This window comes from Macaca fascicularis, chromosome 7, assembly GCF_037993035.2.
Source record: "Macaca fascicularis isolate 582-1 chromosome 7, T2T-MFA8v1.1".
In the NCBI taxonomy this organism is placed as follows: Eukaryota; Metazoa; Chordata; class Mammalia; order Primates; family Cercopithecidae; genus Macaca; species Macaca fascicularis.
In genome coordinates this window covers 157,161,436-157,183,805 of record NC_088381.1, presented here as the reverse complement: position 1 = coordinate 157,183,805, position 22,370 = coordinate 157,161,436, and the positions used below count along the sequence as shown (strand labels likewise).

The 22,370-nt window shown below is 44.2% G+C and overlaps 1 protein-coding gene across 43 annotated transcripts in view; it reads left to right on the top strand.

Moving 5' to 3' along the window:
- Positions 1–22,370, top strand: part of FOXN3 (forkhead box N3) — a 466,688-nt gene that overhangs the window by 425,746 nt on the left and 18,572 nt on the right. For 15 of the 43 annotated variants that reach the window (XM_045397619.2, XM_073998052.1, XM_073998047.1 and 12 more), the window contains one exon: positions 15,925–16,030. In XM_045397619.2, the coding sequence (XP_045253554.1) occupies positions 15,925–16,030 (106 nt within the window). Of the gene's footprint in view, positions 1–6,278; positions 6,345–14,987; positions 15,066–15,924; positions 16,031–22,370 lie in introns of all 43 variants that reach the window. The other 28 variants (XM_005562000.4, XM_073998030.1, XM_073998026.1 and 25 more) reach the window with 3 other exon arrangements.

Genomic DNA, 22,370 nt, shown 5'->3' with positions numbered 1-22,370 from the left:
ACTTCCTTGTTCTCTTGTACCCCTCTGTCTCACTTCATTCCCCCTGAGATACAACATGAAGCACTCCTGCCAAGTGGGTCTTCATTCCTAGAAAGAGTTCCTGGCCAAAATGCCTGTCTCTTTTCTTATGCTGATAAACTGAGTTGGACCCTCTAGGGAAGATCCTACAAAGCCAATCCACTGCTCCCCTCCTAGAGATCTCGTCCCGGGCCCTTTATCCTTCACAATCAGCTATGCCTCTGAAGCAGAAGCCCCCGCTATCCACCAAACAGCCACCCAGTCCCCTGAAATAATTCCAGACACAAAGCTCCAATGTCTTTGGTCAAAAGCATCCTACCACGATAGCGTGCCTGCATCAGAAAGTTCCTCTGCTATCTAAAGAGGTAAACCACCAGTAGTCTCTCTTGACCACAGAAAATTTAGACTTTTTTATAGAGACCCAGAGTGTGCTGATGAAAAGGAGCACATTACCTAAGGTAGAGAGCGGGAGTGAGCCCCAGAGAGAGGCACAGGAGGGAGAGAGTAGGGCAGCACTGTATCCTCATAGGAAGGGGTGGGGTGGAGAGATCCAAGGGAGGGGTGTTTGGGTGAGGGGACTGGGAGAAGCGTGCCCAGAATCTGTAGGTTGGAGTACCGTGCTGAGCACAAGTTATATAATCAACTCAAATACTTTCTTTCTACCTTCTGGTAGTTTGCAATCTAAAGAAAAGGGAATGCCTGTACAAACAGTGCAGTGTGTTTTTTTTTTTGTTTTTTTTTTTTTTTTTTTTTGAGACAGAGTCTCGCTTAGTCGCCCAGGCTGGAGTGCAATGGCGCGATCTCGGCTCACTGCAAGCTCCGCCTCCCGGGTTTACGCCATTCTCCTGCCTCAGCCTCCCGAGTAGCTGGGACTACAGGCGCCCGCCGCCTCGCCCGGCTAATTTTTTTTGCATTTTTAGTAGAGACGGGGTTTCACCATGTTAGCCAGGATGGTCTCGATCTCCTGACCTCGTGATCCGCCCGCCTCGGCCTCCCAAAGTGCTGGGATTACAGGCGTGAGCCACCGCGCCCGGCCTGCAGTGTGTTTTTATGCACAAAAATCTCACTGTAGAAAAACTTTTGATACCATATACTAATATAAAAGGCTGACGAAATTTGTTAAGTGAAAAAAATTTTAAGTTGCAGGAAACTGTTTTCCATATAAAGTTATTTTTTAAAAAGATAGATTTGCGTGCATGAGTAAGTATATATGTGTGTATTTGTTTGTATTTCAATGAATGTATATATATATGCTTATTTTTGCATAGACAATTTCTGGACATATATATAAGAAAATATGATTTTGAAAGTAAGCCTATAGGGAAGGCATTTATCTCTCAAATTATATCCATCTGGTGTTTTGTTTTTGTTTTTTTTTTTTACAGTGAACACACATTACTTTCATGACTTTTAAAAAGAGGGGAAAAACTTAAGTATTTTAATAATAGATAAGAGTAAGCATTATAGTGTCTCTTCTCTTTGGAGAGGAGAGACAGGAGGTTGTTGGCTCTGAAGACAGAAGCACTGACAGGGTGTCAGGGTGTGACAAGGAGAAAGGCATATGAGATGTTCTAGCAGAGAGTCCAGGACACTTTTCCATAGAAGGTTATCAGACTCATTAGGCTGCCTGGTGTTCACCCCAGGAGCCAAAGAGGGTCCTTCTGGCATTGATCTACAGTGCTAGGTCTGTGCTTAACCAGCTTGCTGGATAAGGAAAGAGGTCTGAGTGATGACGTCTATTTTTGTTTGCCTGTCAATCTGGATATTGAACCCAGAAAGTGTTATATCTAGTACACTCACAAATGAAAACCAAAAAGATGACACTTGGGAAATCTTTGCAATTTTAGGGTAGGCTAAGATTTCTTAGAACACAAAAGACACTAAGCTGTAAAAGAACAAAATGGTAAACTGGACTAAGTAAAAATTGAAGACTTCTGCTTCTTAAAAGACACTCTTAGGAAACAGAATAGTAAACCATGGACTGAGAAAAAAACATATATCTCATAGAGGACTTATTTTCAGAATATTTTTAAAAATTTTACAACTGAAGAATACTAGTTGAACCACCTAACTAAAAAATAGATAAAAGACTTCAACAGACTTTTCATGTAAGATACGAATGGCCATCAAGCACATGAAAAGGTGCTCAAGGTTATTTGTCATTACAGAAATATAAATGAAAACCACAGTGAAATATCACTATATATGCCCTAGATGGCTAACGTTTTTAAAGATTGACAATTTCAAGTAGTGGCAAAAAATATGGAGCAACCGAAACTCTCCTGCATGGTACACACACCCTCTTTGGAAAACAATGTAGCGATTCTCTGTAAAGGTAAACATACGTTTACCAGCAATTTTCCAAGAGAAATGAAAACGCAGGTTCAAAAAAGACTGGTATAAAAGTTTACAGCAGCTTTTGTATCATATCCAAAACTGGAAACAATCCAATGTCAACCTACCGGTGAATGAATTGTGGTATATCCATTCAGTGACTACAACTCAGTGATAGCCATAAGGAATGAACTATTGACACCACATCTTTGATGAATAACAGAAGGCAAATCTATGGTTGTCCAGACTAGGGGTAGTGTCTGCCAAGGGGTGCAAGTAAACTTTGGGGTGATAGAAATCTCTATCTTGGCTATGCTCTTTATCTTGATGATGGTGGTAACAGTGGTGTCAGAACTCTTAAAACTCTACACTTAAAATGGGCACATGTTCTTGTATGTAAATCATCCCTCAGTAAAGTTGATTTTTGAAACAATGGCACTCGCTGTACTCCCCTGGGGAAGGGCTGGTACTGTAGTATGCCAGTGTGCATAAACATTTTAATTTTCTCCTACCATTTGCAGTTCTTGCATTTGCCAATTCGCTTACTAAGATGTCAAGAGAGGAGAATTCTAAGCCTTGCTCTCTGCTCCATTCTTCCCATAGGGCTACTTATTCAGGAACTGATCCTTTCAGAAGGGAGAGTGGGGCTGTAGGAATGCATTGTGAATGAGATCATGTGAAGGCTGGGGGTTGCACCTGCCCCAAATGACCGGAGACCAGCACTAGTTCCATGATCACATCAGGATTTTTATCTGTGGAGGCATCAGGCATGGCACATCTGGTTTGAAGGAAAGACGGGGGACACGTCCCTCAGCATGCTGCTTTTTTTTCAGTTTATGTATCTGTTTGGCTTGGCTGGGTGGGGGTGGGGGGTCACAGGTGGATGCTCTACAAATCCAAAGCACCCCCCCAAGTGTGCCTTGGGAATGCCCGGCTTAGGTTCTCCCACATGTGTGATTATTGATGGGATACTTTTCCTTTAAGGTTTCCTTTCTCTCTTTCTGTTTTCTTTCTTTCACTATGTCTTCTTTTTATTTGTGTCCCTCTACAATTTCCTTTAATGTGTTTTTGAAGAATACGGAAATACTTCCTTTAATTTTCTGGCCATATAAATAGAAAAAGACTCCAGACTTCCTCCCTGTGTTTCCTCTTGTTCTGGGCCCAGCAAACCTCCTGGCCACTGAGGAAAACTTTGGGTACGAGTCACCTGTGGAGGTAGGGACCATGTAGCCAGGCCAGCCATGGTCACCTGTAGCAGTTGCGTTCTCAGTAATGGCAGAGACCTTTTGCTTGGCAGGAAAAAATCATTTTTCTTGGCTACCCCCTGAGAAAGGAAAAGGCCATTTCTAAAAGGAGGGGCAAGAGGGAAAGGCCTGTGGCCTTAACAGCCCCCCCTCAGGAACTGCTTGTCCCTTGTGACTTGTGAGATGCCAGCAAGAATGCTGGGGCTGTGAGTGCTACTTCCAGGCAACAGGCCCTGTGGGGCACCAAGGGACCCAGGGCAGTGGGAGCCACAGGGGCAGTGGGGAGAACTTTTAATTTTTTAGTTGAATGGTTTTATATATATAAATATATATGTTTTTATATATATTAAATATATAAAATCATTCAACTAATTAATATGTAAACTATTTTATAATAGTGTATATATAAACCATATTAACCATTATATATAGTAGTATATATTAACTATTATGTATACTATTATAAACTGTATAAAGCTTAGTCGATATTATATATTATATAGTTTACATAGTTTATATTATATAGTTTATATTACATATAACATATAACATGTTATATATTATATAACTCATATATTGTTATAAACTTATATACATTATAAACTAATAGTTTATAATATATTAACTATTATATGTACTAGTATATATAAACTATAGTTTATAATATATAACAAATTATATATAATTTACAATATATAAATTATATTATATATTATAAACTATAACATACAACTATTATAAACTAATATTTTATGTATAATTTATAGTATATTAACTATTATATATAATAGTATATATAAACTATGTATACTATTATATAATAATATATGTTTTATTAATGATTATATATAATATGCATAATTTATATATTATATATAAAAGTACTTAATATACTATTATATAATGGTTAATATATCTTAATATATAATATTAATATACATATATAAAGTGCATTGTAATTAATATATAATATATATTAATATCAGTGAGAAATGGTGACTGTTTAAGGTATTTCACCCCTGGAGTTGCCAAATATATAAACTATATATATACTATTATATATAATAGCTAATATAGTATGTATATTATCTATAATAGTTTGTATATATTTGATTAATGATTAATTATATTAGTTGATATATTATATATAGTAGTTTACATATACAATATATATACTAATATCAGTGGGAAATGGTGACTGTTTTAGGAATTTCACCCCTGGAGTTGCCAAATAAGTTAATTTACTTGTTTCTCATATAATGTACTTATTAAAATAAACTTTTAGTCCATTATGGAGTGTAAGTAACAGGCCTTCTGCAGGCAAAATAGAAAAAAACTCTTCAGAGTCAAGGTCTATTTTTTTTTTCTTTCTTCCTTGAGACCTTGTCTTTGGGAAGCAGTGTCGTCCATATCATTAATTGCTTGTGGGCCTCTTTTTACCACATCGTATTACTCCGTTGGAATTAAACCACACGTATAAAGTATGAAAAAACGTACTTTTTTAAACATTAAAAAAGTAATTTTCTAGCATAATACCCAAAATAAAGTGCCATGGAGCCATTAGTAGTAAATTGAATTTTTTGGTATGTAATTTGTACAAAAACTGACAAGTGCGAGCCCCTTGTCCCCCATCATTAGTCATTGGGTTTAGCGGACACAGAGGCAGTAATCTGCAAGGGAAGGCATTTTGATGTCGACTTCAATTGCACACTTCATTTATTTGGACAGGGCACAGGCGGCAGCTTCTGTCACGCGGCATCACCGCACTATTAGTGAATTTCGCCCCAGGGCAGCTGGGACGCTGTGCTGGGGCAGATGTTCTTTTCAGCCTATTCAGTGACCATTCTTGGGGGTTGTTTACTGTTGTCATGGTGACCTTCATTTCCATAGCAGCAGAGCTGCTGTTTCTCAGAGGAAAATGAATTTAGTTATAAAAGGATAATATTTTTCTCTGTCTCTACATAACCTGCCATCTGTCAACTGGTGGATCAGTAAGGATTCAGAAACCTATTAAGAATTATAGCAATGAAGTGATGAGTATTTTTTTTTTTTACCCATATTAAAAGCAATAATAGCAGTGGAAGCAAACATTGTGCCCTCAACATCAGAACTTTAATTTTTTCTTTATATTTTAAGTGCTTTTTTTAAATGCCTTCACCACCTCCACACCGCTGTTACAAACACATAACCTCGTGAAACACAACTTACATTCTGCTGACAAATGGAAATGACCAGATGTCTTGTTTGTATCTCACTAGATGCAGGTGTGTTTAATGCTTTCCTGATGCTGTGAGCTTTCCCCAGTTCATTAAAGATTCCTATGGCTGAACTTCCTATTGTCACTGACTCTCCTGCTCCTCACCCCAGGGTAAAAGCTATGGGGGTGCATAGATCAGCAATTTATCAGGAACATACGGTGCAAATTATAAAATTAACAACATGAGAAGAGACCATGCTTGTGTGATGAAAAATTTACTAACATGATCCTTAAATCTCATTCTAGAACACGTTTTCTTCTTCTCAGATCCCACTGGGAAGAATGTCGCCTTGGGGATAGCTCATCTAGTTCCTGGATATTTTTTTTTCTCTGTTGCATTCATGAACTGTAACTTGCAGGGGGAAAAACACACACACACACCAGCCCCGTTGTAAATAATGTTATTTATTGGTTGATTTTTCCAGATCCTGACATTGATGCTGCCAGTGCCATGATGCTTTTGAATACTCCCCCTGAGATACAAGCAGGTTGTGAGTAGATATTTCTATAGCCTACAGCACCATAGTTTGTGAACTTAACCTTCTCATTTATACACCAGGTCATAGGAAGAACTAATGCTAAAGTAGAACGTCCCTTGTAGAATCACTTTAAAAGCTACATAAGTCCATGATTACATGCATATGCATATAAACATGCAGCCATGCGTATGTATGAATGAATGCATAGGTATATTTCCAAGATGAGAAAGTTCTCATATAATTTCAGGACTTAAGACGTGGGGAAAGGGAAACAGATCCTTTATTGAGTCCCAGTGGAGAGGCCTTCCTTGCTCCTGTAGGTATTGCTCCTGTGAGTTTGTAGTTTCTCCTAGAAGAGGCTACATGGGGTCAACTTAACCATAATGGACGGGAGCAGTACCCATTTTTAGAAATTTCTTTCTCTTCTGGGACCTTATCGCCAGCCTGCCATTTTGGAGAAGAGTCTAGTGAAATAGGCCTGTTGGAGCCTGGAATATCTTTGAAATGAAACCATGCTACCAGCTTGGACCATTTCCACCCAGCCTCCCAGGCTGCCGCAGATAGCAGGGCAGGGCTGTTTAGCTAAGCAGGACTCCCATCCTCACCTTCTGTTGGCCTTGAACAATGTCAAGTTTGAGACAACTCTTCCTTACTGAGACTTCTTCTCACCACCTGAGGTTTTTCCCATCTCTGGAGCTAGTCTACCATCGTTTTAGAAAGATCTCTTCCCAAGGGATGAAGAATGACTTTGAACAAAGATATCTGTCCCTTCCTCCTCCCAACTCGAGGTCAGTACCTGTGCCCACATTCCACACCCAGCTAGAACCCTGTTGGACACACAGACAGCTGGTTTACCAGGGTCTGCTCAGCTCGTTGTGAAGACATTGCTGCGTTACAGCCTCTTACTGATGAAATACACTGGTGAAGACATGGTGACATGAAGCAGCAGACACCACTACAACACTGCCACGTAGGGGCTGGCACTCACCTGTCTCCTTCTTATGGCTAGGCCTTCAGCTCATTTTGGGTTCTGGCTCTCTGAGGGCCACGGGGCTGGCTGAGCAGTGGGGAGTCTCTGCCTTTGGAGTGGATGGTACTTCACACAGGAAAACATCCATCCTCAGACCCAAAACAGGTGCCTTTTGTTAGTAGTGGACTACGTGGAGTTCCAGGCCATCCATCATAGCCCCCCTGCTTGTCCAGCCTTCCTGACAGCTTTAAGATATTTGACTCCAACCTTTCTTATTTATTCCTATTTTAAAAGACCCAAGAAATTCAGCTGAGCATTCTCAGGGAGGCTTGTTCCTCTGCCTGGAGCTGCCATTACCTGTTCCGAACAGTCTAGAGTTCTGATTCTCTCTTTCTAAACTCAGACCTCCAGCTATTGCAATGTTGGACTCCCTACACCTCTGACATGCAAACGCCACTGCTAAGCAGATACTGGTCTAGCTGTGTAACTAGCAGTTAACCTGGAGTGTGGTTTTTAAATGATGTTTTTATATTTCAGAGAAATATGTATGTTTTTAATTTTTTTTTTTTAAATAAACTTCCATTCTTAGATGGCATTGCAGGAAAAGTACAGACCAGATTGTAATCAAGTTCCAGGCTGAAAAGATTTCTAAAATTAAGTTGCATAATTCAACCCAGTGGAAACATTCTGATTTCATCAGAGCCGTGTAAGATTCGAGCACCTTCCTTTGCACCCAGCCACTACACGGTGATCATTAGCTTAACAAAAATACTTCCAGCTGGTTGCTGAAGTTCAGAGGGAAAATGGGATTATGGACTTCTGCTAGAAGAGGCTACATGGGGCCAGCTTAACCATAATGGACCTGAGCAGTACCCATTTTTAGAAATGTCTTTCTCTTCTGAGACCTCATCACCAGGCTGCCATTTTGGAGAAGAGTCTGGTGCAACAGGCCTGCTGGAGCCTGGAGTATCTTTGAAATGAAACCAAGCCAGGCAAGGGGACTGATGGATCATTCACAGATCCCCAGCAGCTTCCATAAATGTCCATGATTGCTAGATTCTTGAGCATGGGTAGGAAAGGAAAATGGTTTCTCCTGATGAGTAGACGAGTTGTTTTCGGTGTTCGCCACCCCTCTCCATCTCTAACACTCCAACTGTAAATACTTCTTTTTCCAGGGTAGCCACACTCCTGTTTACACTGAAATGCTGAATTTGAGTTTTACAAGCTCAGTGTTCATATTTTGAAGCTGTAGGCTCATTTTTAGAAGGCTTTTTTTAGAAGACTATTACCGCTGTGTGAGAAATCCAGCCACAGCCTTCATGAAAGCCCCAGGCCAAGAATGGAGCTCCAAGACAGTGGAAGGAAAGAACCCAGGGTGCCTCCAAAGGTCATAGAAGGAGATGCTCATGGACAGGAGTAACAGAAAAGTAAATGTGAAGACTGGGCAGAGAGTAGGGACACCACCTTTGCATTCACTGTCCCATCTGACCGCCAGCCCTGGTTCAATGCCCTGGAGGTCAAGGGCAAGCATAGTCAAGGGGCAGGTTGTAAGGACCCCGAGGATTGGAGCAGTACCTTAGCAAGGGAGTGAAGATGCACGGAGCATCTTCTCTGTGCACTTGGGAAGTCAGCTGGCCGATCCTGCCCATAAACCCAACCAGAGGAATATATCTGCAGCTTGTGGTTAGCTCTTTCTGGCTTCACTCTTTCTCCATGCCCCTGGCCCCTGCCACCTTTCTTTTCATTTCACGTTGTATAACGTTATTTTTCTTGGGATTTGAGGCAGTCCTTTGCCTTAAGGGAAAAGCATTACAGACAGAATGATTAGGCAGTCATCCCCTGCCCTGCCGGCATCGCCCAAGGCCTGGAAAAAGTGAGAGGCTATTCCTGTGCAAAAATGGTTAAAGGCAACAGCCAGCCAGCCAGCGACAGTGATGGTGTGTGAGCAGCCTATATAGGGATGTTTGTGTGCCCGTGTCCCAGTGTGGATATCTCCCAGGTCTTCTCCAGGTTGGGGGGTCCTGCCACTGCCCATGAGTGGGGAGTGTGGCTTCCGAGAGCAACACATTTCCTGTCTGCGCAGAGCCTGTCTGTGTTCCCCCGTGGGCTGGTGCTGTGGCTGGGCCCTGTTTATAGAGCTTCCTCGTGCGGTGCTATTTATAGCCCCTTGTTTTCACCTCTCAGGCTGCTAGATGCCCCTGCTTGCATGGGGGCCACCAACCCAGTCTCTTCTGCTGCTCTTCTGCTCCCAGCAGATAGAGGCTGGGCTGGATGGCTGGAAGGCTTTTCCTTTGTCCTCACCCTTCATAGCCACTCCAGGTCACCAGATGGCAGCCACTTAGATCTTTTCTCTTCCTCCTACCCTTGCTCAGCATCTGTAAAGCTAGCACAAGGCCAGCAGACTGGCCACAGTCCAGGGTCTGAAGCTGAGTAGGTTGCACAAAGGAAATGGCTCAGATGCTGTTGAGAGCCCCAGGCAGAGCAGGCCTCTTTATCGTTGGAGGGTCTGTGTTGCCCCAAGGGAGCCCAGCACACAATGTCTTGCTTGGGCTGGAGTCCCTGTGGGTCCCTCCACCTCTCATTTCAGTCTAATGCTTCACTTGCAGTGCAGCAGCAGTGTGCACCTAGTAAAAACCTCAGGCTGCAACATTTTGTCCTCCTGGCAGCATCCGCTGTGCATGTGACATTAGCCTTTTTAGACTTTGCCTGTTTGCAGCATAGGAAACATTCTGCAAGGAGAGCCACCATGTCTCACGTGCTGTATAGGACACTGCCTTCAGAACAGTCAGCGTGGGACATGGCTGGCTCATTACCTCCCGGACTTTGGATTATGCTCCAGTCAAATCCTTCTGCCTACCCCACCCTCCCCACCCTCAAAATGGCTATGTAGACTAATTCCAGCTTCTAGTATCTCCTTAAGTACCTGCTTTGCAGTGAGTTCCCCTTTGACAAGCCCCGTGAGTCAGCTTTAACCCCAATGGAGGACTCATTAGTCAGGAGAAGCCAGATCTCCATTACTCATCTTCAAAGGCTTATATAATCCCTGTTTGGAAGGTTCCCAGAGACGAACTCTAGATAATAAACAAAACAACAAAATGGAACAAGGGAAGGGGAGGGATTGGGGGAAGGCGTTCCTCCCCCTGCCTGGAACTGGGATGTATGTCAGACACACCAGGCACAGCAGAGGGAGCACAACCAGGAAATAGGCTGTGTCTCCCCGTGCCAGCCCCCTCCCCAGTGCGCTTCCAAGTAAGCAGGTGGAAAGGCCGACTTTAGGAAGGGGAAGGATTAGCGGAATCACCTGCTGCTCAGCTTATGGCCTCTGAGAGAGTTAGCCAGGGCTGCCCTCCAAAGGCAGCAGCAAGAGCTCAGAGGTTAATTTTAGAAGTTGTGAAACACCAAGGAAGCTAAGCCTCAGGAGGGGAGCCGGGGAAGTGCTGAGGGACGATGTAGTGTGGAGGGGTTTGTCCTGGACCTTAGACTTTTTTTTTTTTTTTTTTTTTAAGATGCTCAGGATTGCGTTATCCCATTTAGATCACAGCATCTACAATGAGCGGTGCTGCTCTGTTTGGCTCTCTTCTTATGTGTGAAGGTTGCCTTCTTGCTAGTTAAAACCAGAAAGCTTAGAGTTCCTCTCTAACATCTGAGAACGTGGTTGATGGCAAGTGTGGGAAAGTGTGGTGCCAACGTCCCTCATCCTGAGAGCCTCAGGGGTGGGTATTCTCCCATCTAAAAGACAAATACGTAACTGGCCTAACTTGCAGGGATGATGCTGGAGGCCTGGGCCTTGTCTGGAGAGAGCCACAAATCCGAGGGAGAAGTTGACTTTGAACATCGAGCCCTTTTGATGTCTTACATAGCTGGAGGCCAGTGCATTTCAGTACATCGGGGGCGGCAGATTGGCTGTAAGGTTTTGGTCTTTCGGTGTCTTCGTGTGCTCTGAGGGAAACAGAGTAAAACGAAGGGAAAGAGTAGATGTGCTGGTAGAGAAAGGGCTGAAGGATCGACTCATGTTCCCACCAAGCTTCCTAATGTAGGTAGTGAACAGTGGGCCTCAGAATGCCTTTCTCTAACAGAGCCATTTTAGACTGGCTGTGACTTGTTCTTCAGAAGCCATGTTCCTGACACTTGGGGATGGGGGCAGAAAGGAGAAAGGCAGGGGTGCAGTTAAGTGTCACAGCTGGTTTCTGGCAGCTGGTGAGCAAACACGAACACAGCCTCCATCTCTCCATGGAGAGCACTGCCAATGATGAGGACGGAGAAGTGCCAGGGTTGGCAGAGGCAGCGTTTAGTTGCAGCTCATTTGAGAACAAGCTGCAGGATTCAGAGGAAGAGCTGAGTCTACATGCCAGAAGTCTTGTGAGGTTCAGGAAATAGCTCAGGGAAAGCCTATTAATGCTTCAAGAGAGCTTTGTCCATGAGATTCTCTTTGAAATGAGTGCTGTTCCTTAATCAGGAAGATGTTTTAATAGGTAAATGCAGAGTTAGGAATAACTACAAAAAGCATAATGGGCTGAAAGTATTTCCCCATGTTCTGACCCCATTCAGCCCCGTCCTTGTAGATCATCAGTAAGAGGATGCCAGAGAGGTGATATAGGATGACAGAAGGATGACGGTGATGATGACGATGGTGAGCTTACATAACGAGCCAGCCACTGAGCTAAGCAGTTGATGTAGCTTATCTTATTTCATTCTCAGAGCAATCCTACAAGGTATGTTTAAGTCTGCTTCACCAGTGAGGAAATGGAGGCCCAGGAAGGTGAAGGCACTAGGCCAAGGCGGAACTGAGGCTGTGTGGCTCAGAGCTCACACTCTTAACCACTGCAGCATACCTCATCCCTGAGGGTTCCATGAGACAAGGAACATCCAAAGAACATGGTCTCCAGTAGGAACTTGGTGACGACTGGCTTCCTTTCCTAGTTTTCCTTTCTGCTGGCCGTACCCCTGGAGCTTACAGGTTCTGAGCATTTGGGCAGAGGACTCTGTCATGTCACACTGTCCCCAGGGGTGCTTTTCTCCTTGATTGGCAGATGCCTTGACGACCATGCCAGGGTTAATAAGAACTTGCGCTGCCTAACTTGGATTTGCTCTGTTCCCATTCCAGGGCTTCCCTTGTCTTTGTCCAACTTGATGTGTTTTGGGTGTTGCTGCTGCAAGGGTGGCTCTGATATGACACGCACAAGGGGAACAGAAGTGCCATAACAGCACCTGTTGCTGTCCCAGCAACTCTGTCACCAGGAAGATGGCTACATTCTTCCGGCGTGGTCTGATTTTGTCCCATTCTGTTCTTGATGGGTTTTCAGCTCCTCTGAAATGGGGAAAGCACAGGCTGCCTCAGGATTCCTCTGTGGATGTTGATCGTGTTGATGATGACGATATTGATAACTAACATGCATTTTCCAAATACTCATGCCTTCATTAACTCACTTAAGTCTCCAGAGACCCTGGGTAAATGTCATTTTTGTCCCCCATCTTACGGAGTTTAAGTAGCTTGCTCAGCAGACATGATGAGTAATTGACAGAGATGGGCTATAGACCTAGGTTGGTTTCCAGAGCCTGGCTGTCAGCTGCTGCGGCACAGGGCACTTCTCTGCTCAAAACGCCTTAATGGATTTCCCGATACCCATGGGATAAAGTCCAAACACATCTTCTGCTAGGATTGTGTGCTGTACCAAGCAACCTTTTAGTTCCTTGAGCACATTGTGCATCCTTAAAAAATCACTTCCAGGTCTTTGTATGTGCCATTTTTCTGCCTTTGAACTCCAGTTTAGATGGCACTTCCTACAGGAAGCCTTCCCTAATACCCCTTAGTTTGGGTTAGGTGTCTCCATCCTTTCTGCCTTTAGGCCCCCTGTCCTAGCACTTACCATCGTATATTTTCATTGCCTCCTTAATTCTCTCTCTCTCTCTCTTTCTCTCTCTCTCTCTCTCTCTCTCGATCTCCCCTTCCCTCTTGCCCGTAGTTACCTTATGTCTCCATCATCTAATACATAGGAAAGTACTTGGTAAAAGTTTTAGTATCTGTATATGGGACTGTAATAATTTTTACTGACAAGAATTAAACTGTATTAGAGATTTTACATATTTAAGTTATTTATCAGCATGGTTCATTATATCAGACTAAGTCGCTGCTCTGCTTGACATCCCTAGTGACAGATATATTCGATCAGAATTCAGCTGAACCTGTGGCTATCTGACCATTTCTAGGAGACTGCCGTACACCAAAATTATGCAGACCCTCTCCCACAATCCCCAAAATGGGCAAACAAAAAGCTGTCGTTTTAGGCAACACATATAATATTTCATCCAAAGCATCTATCTACAAGAGTTCTGCTGTCTTCTGCATATGTCTGTCCTTGAGAATTATTGCTATTTTTCCTCCTATATTTTCTACTGGATGTTTTGTAATTTTAGTTCCTACATTTAGGTTTATGATCCATTTCTAATTTTTATGTGTGGTATGAGGTGTAAGGCTCAAGGTTCATTTTTTTCCCAAATGGATCTCTGGTTGTTTTAACACTTGCTTTTCCCTCTTTGCATTGTCCTGGTACCCTTGTCAAAAATCAGTTGACCACATGTGTGTGACTCTGTTTCTGAATTCTGTTCTGTTCGATTGGTCTGTATGTCTAGACTTACGCCAGTATGACAGTGTCCTGGTTTCTGTAACTTTATAGGAAATCTTGAAATCAGATAAGATAAATTAGGTAATATAAACTTTAGACATTCTTCCTTATAGAGAATTCATCAACTGTGTGAGACATGATAATTCACTGCATACCACATTCTAACAGTTCTATGATTTAAAGATACTTGGTAAGTCTCCTGCCTCAGATAAGGTGGTCTGTTAGTGGGAATCAGGCTGATAATCAGGAATGGTAGGAGCTACTGATCTGGGTCTGCCTGCCCTCACAATTAATTAGGGTGACGGGAGATTATGGAACACCGGACTGTAATAGTAGTACTGACTTAGGCGAGAGTTTCCATTCTCTCACCCATCCTACCTTTTGTAAGACCTAGTAACAAAGGCCTTATGCAAACCGGGAAAATAAATGGCAAAAATTATTAGCAAGAGGTTTAGAATACCCAAAGAATTGACAGTCTATAAAATTACCCCGTATTCAATAGTGAACGTTCATCCTATGTGATGTTTGATTCAAGGTTTGAAAACATGTCCTTAGATACCTAAAAATTATGTAAGTAAAAAGTCTGTATGGCAATGTTTTTTGTGAAAAGCTTGCATTCTACCCATTTAATACTGGCTTACACACCTAATGTCCAGAGTGGTTTTCATTTTGGAATGCATAGTTTTCTAGAGCCTTTTCGATGGTCTTTGTTTGAAAAAGCACTAGTTATCCACCTTGCCACTATCTGAGACTGTGCCAGGGACTATATGGGCACAGCCAGAGCTCTGGGGAGTCTGGAACCCATGATGGCAGACAGGGTCTTGGGAGAACAGTGTTCAGAGAGGGAAACAGAGATCCAGAGACCTGCACAGAGTCACACCAGAGAACTCAGCTGAAAGCTCACCCGTGTTCTCACTTAGTGATGCTCCTCTGCTCCTCAGACACAGGGCGAGTTCCTGGTAGATACAGCAGATGGCAGAATATTAGTTGGAACCAGATGAAATTGCTGTTGGGAAGGTCAGAAGAGGTTACATCAGGGATTCCCTGCGTTTCTCCTCTTAGGTAACCCTCAGACAAAATCAGGTTGGTGTGGAGATCTTGGAGTTTGTATGGAGAATGGACAAGATCTGATGGCTGCTGGTGAGAGAGGGGCTTAGGGTTGCTCCAGGGATGTGTGGGTTTAGGAGAAGGTGGGATGAGGAGCGACTTCTCAGGAGATTTGCTTGAGAGGGTACCCCGGGAAGGGGCCTTTCCTCAGGCCACGAGGATCCCCTGGGGGATGAACTGGGTAGTGTGTGCTGAGGTGCCAAGTAGCTTGTAAAATCGGCTTTTACGAGACAATTTGGGTCATTTTTTTCCCCTTGTTGGATTAAAGATAAATGGAAAGATGTTCTCAGCTTCTGCCCATGGCAAAGCATGGGGAGGTGCTTTTATGTGGTCACCTGGTGTCTGTCCTACAGGGTTGGGGTTTTTGAGTTGTTGTTAGGGTCTGACTGAAGGAAAAAGGTTATGTTTAATAAATGTGAGAAAATAATATTTAAAGCCTACTTTTGGAAACTCACTTTTTTTTTTTTTTTTTTAACCTAGACATTAATCCTTTGGTTGTGAGCTGCTAGTCTGATTTTTACTTACCAGATGATCTTTCCGTCTTACTCTCTGGGTATCTTTTTCTGTCTCTCTTTCCCCGTGTGTGTGTGCGCGCGTATGTCTGTGTGTGTGTGCATGTCTGTATGTGCGGGTGTGTGCACATGTGTCTGCGTGCGTGTGTGTGTGCGTGACTGCGTGTCTGTGCATGTCTGTGTGGCTGTATGTGTGCCTGTGTGTGTGCATGTATACGCATGTGTGTGTGTGTGTGTGTTTCTCTCTGTCTCTGCTCCACACATGTTCTCTGCCCTCTGTCTCTTTCTCTCTTATTGGTCCATCCAGAATTTCTGACTTAGAACAGAAATCTTCACAGTTGAATTCACGTGCAGTGTCTTTCTCCCCTTTGCTTTTTCAGTTCCTCCAGGAGTGATCCAAAACGGAGCGCGGGTCCTGAGCCGAGGGCTGTTTCCTGGCGTGCGGCCGCTGCCAATCACTCCCATTGGGGTGACGGCAGCCATGAGGTAAGCGGAGAGTGTGCCCGGCAGAGCCAGCCCGGGGAGTGGGAAGGGCAGCTTTCTGTCCACGGGGTCGCTTCTGGAGACAGAGAGGAGCTGCTTCGAACTAGTGGCGACAGTAAACCTGGTTTGGGTGCTCAGAAACGTGAAAGTAACCCCAAGACCTCCCAATCCGAATGCCACCTTCTCTTTCTCGGCCACCAGATGATCCCGGTCTCTTTACAGATGAGGAGATGGGGGCAAGTTAAATTCATTTTTTTTTATTCTAGGAAGGCAGGGTAAGAGGTGGGTAGAAGGAAATGGAAGGCAGGATATTAATTGGATTCTAGGCTAACAGGCCTAGCGCGAGAACCAGCCCTGTCCCTCCCCTATCCTGTGACTCTGGGCTCGGTTCCCTCATCTGTGAAAACTGCCTCCTACCAGGGGTTGCAGGGAAAATCAAATGCAAAATCAGATGTGAGGCGAGCTTTGGTACGTGGTCTATAAATAGCAGGTGGCATCATTCCCTTGCTTCCAAGAATGAGGTCAGCTGCCAAGCCGCATGAACCCTTCGGGACATTTCTCTCCTCCATGCTCTCCATCTCCACTGCCAGCCCCGGATCAGGGTCCGCCGCCGGCCCACAGCCCTCACAGGCACCACTGCCAGAGCCTTCTCCCATCCGCCAGCTGCTTCTACGCCCACTCCTGTCCATCCATCCACCACTGCCAGACCGGTGTCCTAACACCGTGCCCCCCCAGCTGTCTGCAGAAGCCCCTTCTGTGACTACCCCTGCACCACCCTGACAGTCCTTCCTTCTCCTTGAGCCAAATGTGTTCCCCAAATATGCCCAGTATTGGCCCATCTGACTCATACAGTTTTCTTCGTGTAGTTTCCCCTCACCCTCATATGCAAGGCAGCACGTCCTTCAAGATCTGGCACAAAGGTGATCCCTTCCCGATGCTTTTTTTAAAGTGGTCTGGGAGCCAGCAGCAGAGAAACTTCTCTTTGCCGTGAACCAATTAGCCCCATGCTTTGGTTGTAGCCCTTCAGTGAATGACCCTGTATGGTAGCAGTTTCTCTGTGTGTCCCTTTCTGTCCTGGGCACTTTGCGTCCTGAGGATGAGGGCTAAGTCTCAGTAAGTTGGCTGATGCCTCATCACCGTTGCAGATGCCAGGCCCTGGTTGCTTGTTTAGAAAAAGCCTATCTCACTGAGCTGCATCCGTTGAAGGCACCATCCCTCTCCTTCTGCATTTACGGATCAAGTTTGCACCTGAAGGCCATTTTGCTTTCATAGTGTTTTATGTCCAAAAGGAAACCAACCCAGAAAGTGTGTTTAGCTGGGCCTGAGGGAGAAGCAAGGTCAAACTCCCCTGCCGTGTGCAGCTTCTCCACGAGCTTGTCTTTTAACTCCTCCTGCTGTTGTCAGGACGAGTCCCATAATCTTCAGAGCAAAGGTCTGTAGCTTCTGATAAGATGGGAAGTTGTTAGTAATTAGAGTAGTAACAAATTATAAAACCACTTATCATTTCTACTCATCTGACAAGGGGATATTTTCCAAAAATACATGGACAGGTTTTTCTTGTCCCTTTCCGGCATCTGTCCTGGCTACTCTCAGGTCAGTAATTCTTGAGTTCCTAAGTGGTAAGCCTCTTTCCATGAAGCCAAAATTCCAATGCTCTTGCCTCACATTTTTGAAAAAGACATTCTCTGTTTTTCATTCTCTCTTAAAATCTTTCCTCTGTTGCCTCATAGTTTACCTTCTTGGTTGAGAAGACTTGGAGACTGTGAACTATTTTCGCTTGCAGCAACAATGTATTTTTATTAGCAGATTCTAAATATAGACTTAGAGTTTATCCTCTTGACCATCTTTTTTAGTGCCTTCAAGAGTAGCTTTCACTATGGGCCCAGCCATGCCTTATAGAAGGGCACAGAAAAGCCTGGCAGACAACAGGTTGACCTTCAACAGGAGCCGCCGTCTTATTTTAATTCTTACTCTCATGGCATTTATTATGACACATTTTACTGGTTAGTTCCCTCTTGAGGTGTTATTTCAACTACCGATGGTTTCTTTCTGGTTAGAGAATAACAAAGCACTGCAGCAAAACAGTCTTGTTTCTGTTGAAAGTTGCCACTCATCCAGTCCAGTGAGTGCCTCAGCTGGGCTCCTTCCAAAGTAAAAGAAAACAAAACAGACTCTGAGCCAGACTTGGGTCTCAGGTTCAGTAGGGAGACAGAAACCACACCAAGTACCAGAGAGACTTTAATGTTAACCAGGGCTGGGTGTGGTGGCTCATGTCTATAATCTCAGCACTTTGAGAGGCTGAGGCAGGAGGATCACTTGAGGCCAGGAGTTCGAGACCAGCCTGAACAACAGAGAGAGACCCCCCAGCTCTACAAAAAGTTCAAAAATTCGCCGAGGCCGGGCACGTTGACTCACGCCTGTAACCCCAACACTGAGAGGCTCAGGTGGGTGGATCACTTGAGCTCAGGAATTTGAGACCAGCCTGGGCAACATGGCGAAACCTTATCTCTATTATTTTAAATTAAAAAAAAAAAAAATGACCTGGGCATGGTGGCACACACCTGTGGTCCTAGCTACTCTGCATGCTGAGGTGGGAGGATCCCTTGAGCCTGGGAGATCAAGACTGCAGTGAGCTGAGATTGCTCCACTGCATTCCAGCCTGGGTGACAGAGTGAGACCATGTAAAAATCAAAATGATTAGAAAGAAAGCAAACCTGTAAACCAGGTAGGAAGTTATTAACTAGGTAACTGAAAGGGTAAAGAGATAACTCAGGGTGTCATGGAGAGAGTAATTGCAGGAGGCAGCTACCACCTCTAGGGCTGAGGGAACAACAGGAAGAGGTTGGAAACAAAGGGCAGAGCTGAAACTCACCTTTGCATTGGGGGGCAGGGGCTAGGAAGCAGCCTCTGATGGTGCTGGTGCCTCTAAGGGAACATAGTTCTGCAGGTGCTGGAAAAACTGCAAACTGGGTTTGGCAACTCCAAGAACGAATGCTGCTGCTGAGGTGCACAGGCATTGCTGGCTGGCTCAAGAACACGAAACAGGCAGGAGCCACTTCCATCTTCCTCCACCACCTTCTCAGTCTCTCTATGGCACCCCCTGGTGGCAGAGCCTCACATGGAGCCCGGTGGTAAAGTCCAGCCCCAGTGTGGGAAACAGAGTAGAAGGGTGGGTTTGAGACTGAGTGGCAATAGCTTTGTAATGGCACAGCTTGCTTCATGTCTGCCACTACAAAGGCACGTATAGTCTAATTAAAGAGTGACTTTCCTGAGCATCATAGGAATTTTGAACAAAATCGTTTTGGTAAAATGTGCAACCATAGTTTGCAGAAACTAGGCAAGTTACCATTTGCATAAATAGAGATAACCAGTAAAGAGGCCAGGCACGATGGCTCACACCTGTAACCCCAGCACTTTGGGAGGCCGAGGCAGGCGGATCACCTGAGGTCAGGAGTTCGAGACCAGCCTGGCCATCATGGTGAAACATCATCTCTACTGAAAATACAAAAATCAGCTGGGCATGATAGTGTGTGCCTGTAGTCCCAGCTACTCAGGAGGCTGAGATGAGAGAATCCCCTGAACCAAGGAGGTGGAGGTTGCAGTGAGCCGAAATTGTGCCATTGCACTCCAGCCTGCTGGGCAACAGAGCAAGACTCTGTAAAAACAAAACAAAAAAACAAAACAACAACAAAAAAAGAGAGTGAGAGAGAGATAACCAGTAAAGAAAACCATTGTGCATTAGCAGTTAGTTGTCCAAATGCCAATTCTGAACTCGCCCCCCTCAGTTTTAAGGGAAATTAGGGGAAGAGGGGTAGCAAACTCTAGAAATGAGGGGTACTTGCTTGTAGTATCTTTGCCCTCTTTTTGTAGGGCAAGTAGTAGACACTGAGATGCTTTTGGAAAGAAGGAACACAAACATAGCTATGGAGGCATTTGTCTAATCAGTGTCTGTGTAAAACCCATTAAATGCTTGAAGGAAAAAAAATCTTGTTTTGCATTTTCACATTCATCATAATTTTAACATTTTTTAATTTGGCCACATGTCAGTGGAACCCAAACTCAGCCAAGGCTGAAAGGGAAAGCAGTCCAGTGGAGACTAGAACAATACAGAATGTTATCTCCCAGACCACATGGCAGTGTCCAAGTGTTCCGTGTGTGCCCAGATGTTTACGGGGGTTGCTGCCCCAGTCTGTTCAGCTGGGGCCCAGGGAGGGTGGGGGAGTCATTAGCACCCACTAAAGACCAATTTCCCACTGTCTTTTGTGTGACAGGTTTTCCTTGTGAGTCTAAGCGACTTCTCCTTAAGTGAAAATATTTGTCTTTCAGGGATTTTTTTTTTCCCTCCACTGAGTGGCAAAGGCCATGTTTGTTTGTCTTAACTCTGAAACTGTTATTGACATAGATGAAGTGTTACTTTTATTAGCTGATCATTACACAGCTTCTATTTGCTAGGTTCCTTTGCATATAATTATGATGTGAAATCTCCTTGTAAGAGTATCTGTCAATAGTGTAATTGACTTTACGGTGTTGACTTTTTACTCAATAACCTCCAAGATTGGCCCATCCTTAGAGTTGGAAACCTGCTTATTTTTAAATTTGCCTGGGCGTCAAGTCCTCAAGACACATCACCCTCAAAATAACTACCCACACATCTTAAAGTTTTATGCCTGTGTTTTCGGCTGCTTTCCCAGGGAAATCCCTTGCAGAGATTGCATTGAATGGAACCCATGATGTTAGCCCTGGGAGAGCTGTTGCTGGCCTTCTTGGGAAGGAGGAGTCCCAGGTTTCTTCCATTCACAGCGTCGTGGGCTGCCCCACACCCAGGGTTGGGCCACAGCAACCCCCCTGGATCTCAGCCACCTTGCTTTTAATCTTTAGGGCTCTTTTTGATCCCTACATTGCCTCATCAGGTGGCAGAAAAGAATGAAATATCCAGGGCTCACTGGAGGATTGGGAGAAAGCTGATGGGGGTAAGGCCTGTTCTGTAGCAACTGAGCCAACAAAATATGCACATGAACTCAGGAACCACATTTCCTGGGTCCGTCGCCTGCAGCCGTGTGACCTCGGGGAAGTGCCCACAGGCTTCTCAAAAGGAAACGTGTGTCTCCTCATGGGTTATTTGGATTCACACACAGCTGTGTGCCTGGCACGTAGTCAGCATTATGTAGGTGTTCGATAAGTAATGTGGAAAGCCCCATGGATTTACCTAGCCTGTCTCCCACAGACCTTCCCAGGTTTCCTTCCTGAGCACTGGAACCTCAGGTACCCCAAAACCTTAGGAAAAGGCTTAGATTGAATCCATGCCACCTTTCAGCACAGTGTACATTTGTTGGCAAAGCCATTGGCTTTCAAGAGTGCTGGCCATCATCTGGACTACAAGTCTAGACCACCCTACCTGTTACCAAATTATACAAGAGTTTCATCCAGTCACCATCTAAGGCTGCTTAATTTTATTTGGATCTCCAACAACCTCAAGTGAAAACTGCACTTCCCATGGAACATGAAGCAGGTCAGGCATTAATGGTCTGACTGGAGTAGAAAACGTTAATTCTTAAGGTCATGTCAAAATAGAATCATCAGGAAAACCCATCCTTCAGCCTAAGTTCTGCTCCGGGTCGGCTGTCTTGTCTCCTCTCTTGAGAAGATGTTTGTATCAGGAGTGTAGGAAGGTGGCAACCTTTGGTATTAAGATAGGGTTGTAGTCCAATTATGTAACTTGAGGGCAGATTGGCTGCTGATCTTTTCTAGTGTTGTATTTTGTTCTGTATTTAAAGACCAAACACCTGTTGGCCTTTGTCTTTGAAATCATGGTCTTTGGAGGCGATTAAAAAACCCAGTATTAGATTTTGCTTTGTAGTGGGAGGAGAGGAGAAAATACTAAAGAGCTAGGTTTAAGGGGAAGGAGGAAAAGAATCCCAGTCACACAAAGCATGCACTGAATTCCCTCCTGGGTGCGTTTCAGCAAGCATAGTTTTTGCTTTGGGCCCTTCTGGTCCGGAAATTTAAACAACAACCAGCAAACTGAAATTTGATCAGCATTCTAGAGCTGCTCCTCATATTTCATATCAATGACATTTGTTAATGCCTTTGAAAGTCCTGGTGGCTCTTTTTCATGTTGTGTCTAGAAATCCTCCAAACTCCCTATGATTCTGAACTGGTTTAAATGCAAAATAATTCATGGAGGAGAGTTTTAGGATCACTCCTATTTGTGTTGTGTGATCTCTTGCAAAAAGGAAATCATGTTTATCTCAGTGGTTTAGGGGAGCAGTTTGCAGCTCCTGGGAGAAAATTGTGGACCCCTGGAGATTACCATTGAGTTAGAACTCTTAGAGTTGATCCTGGA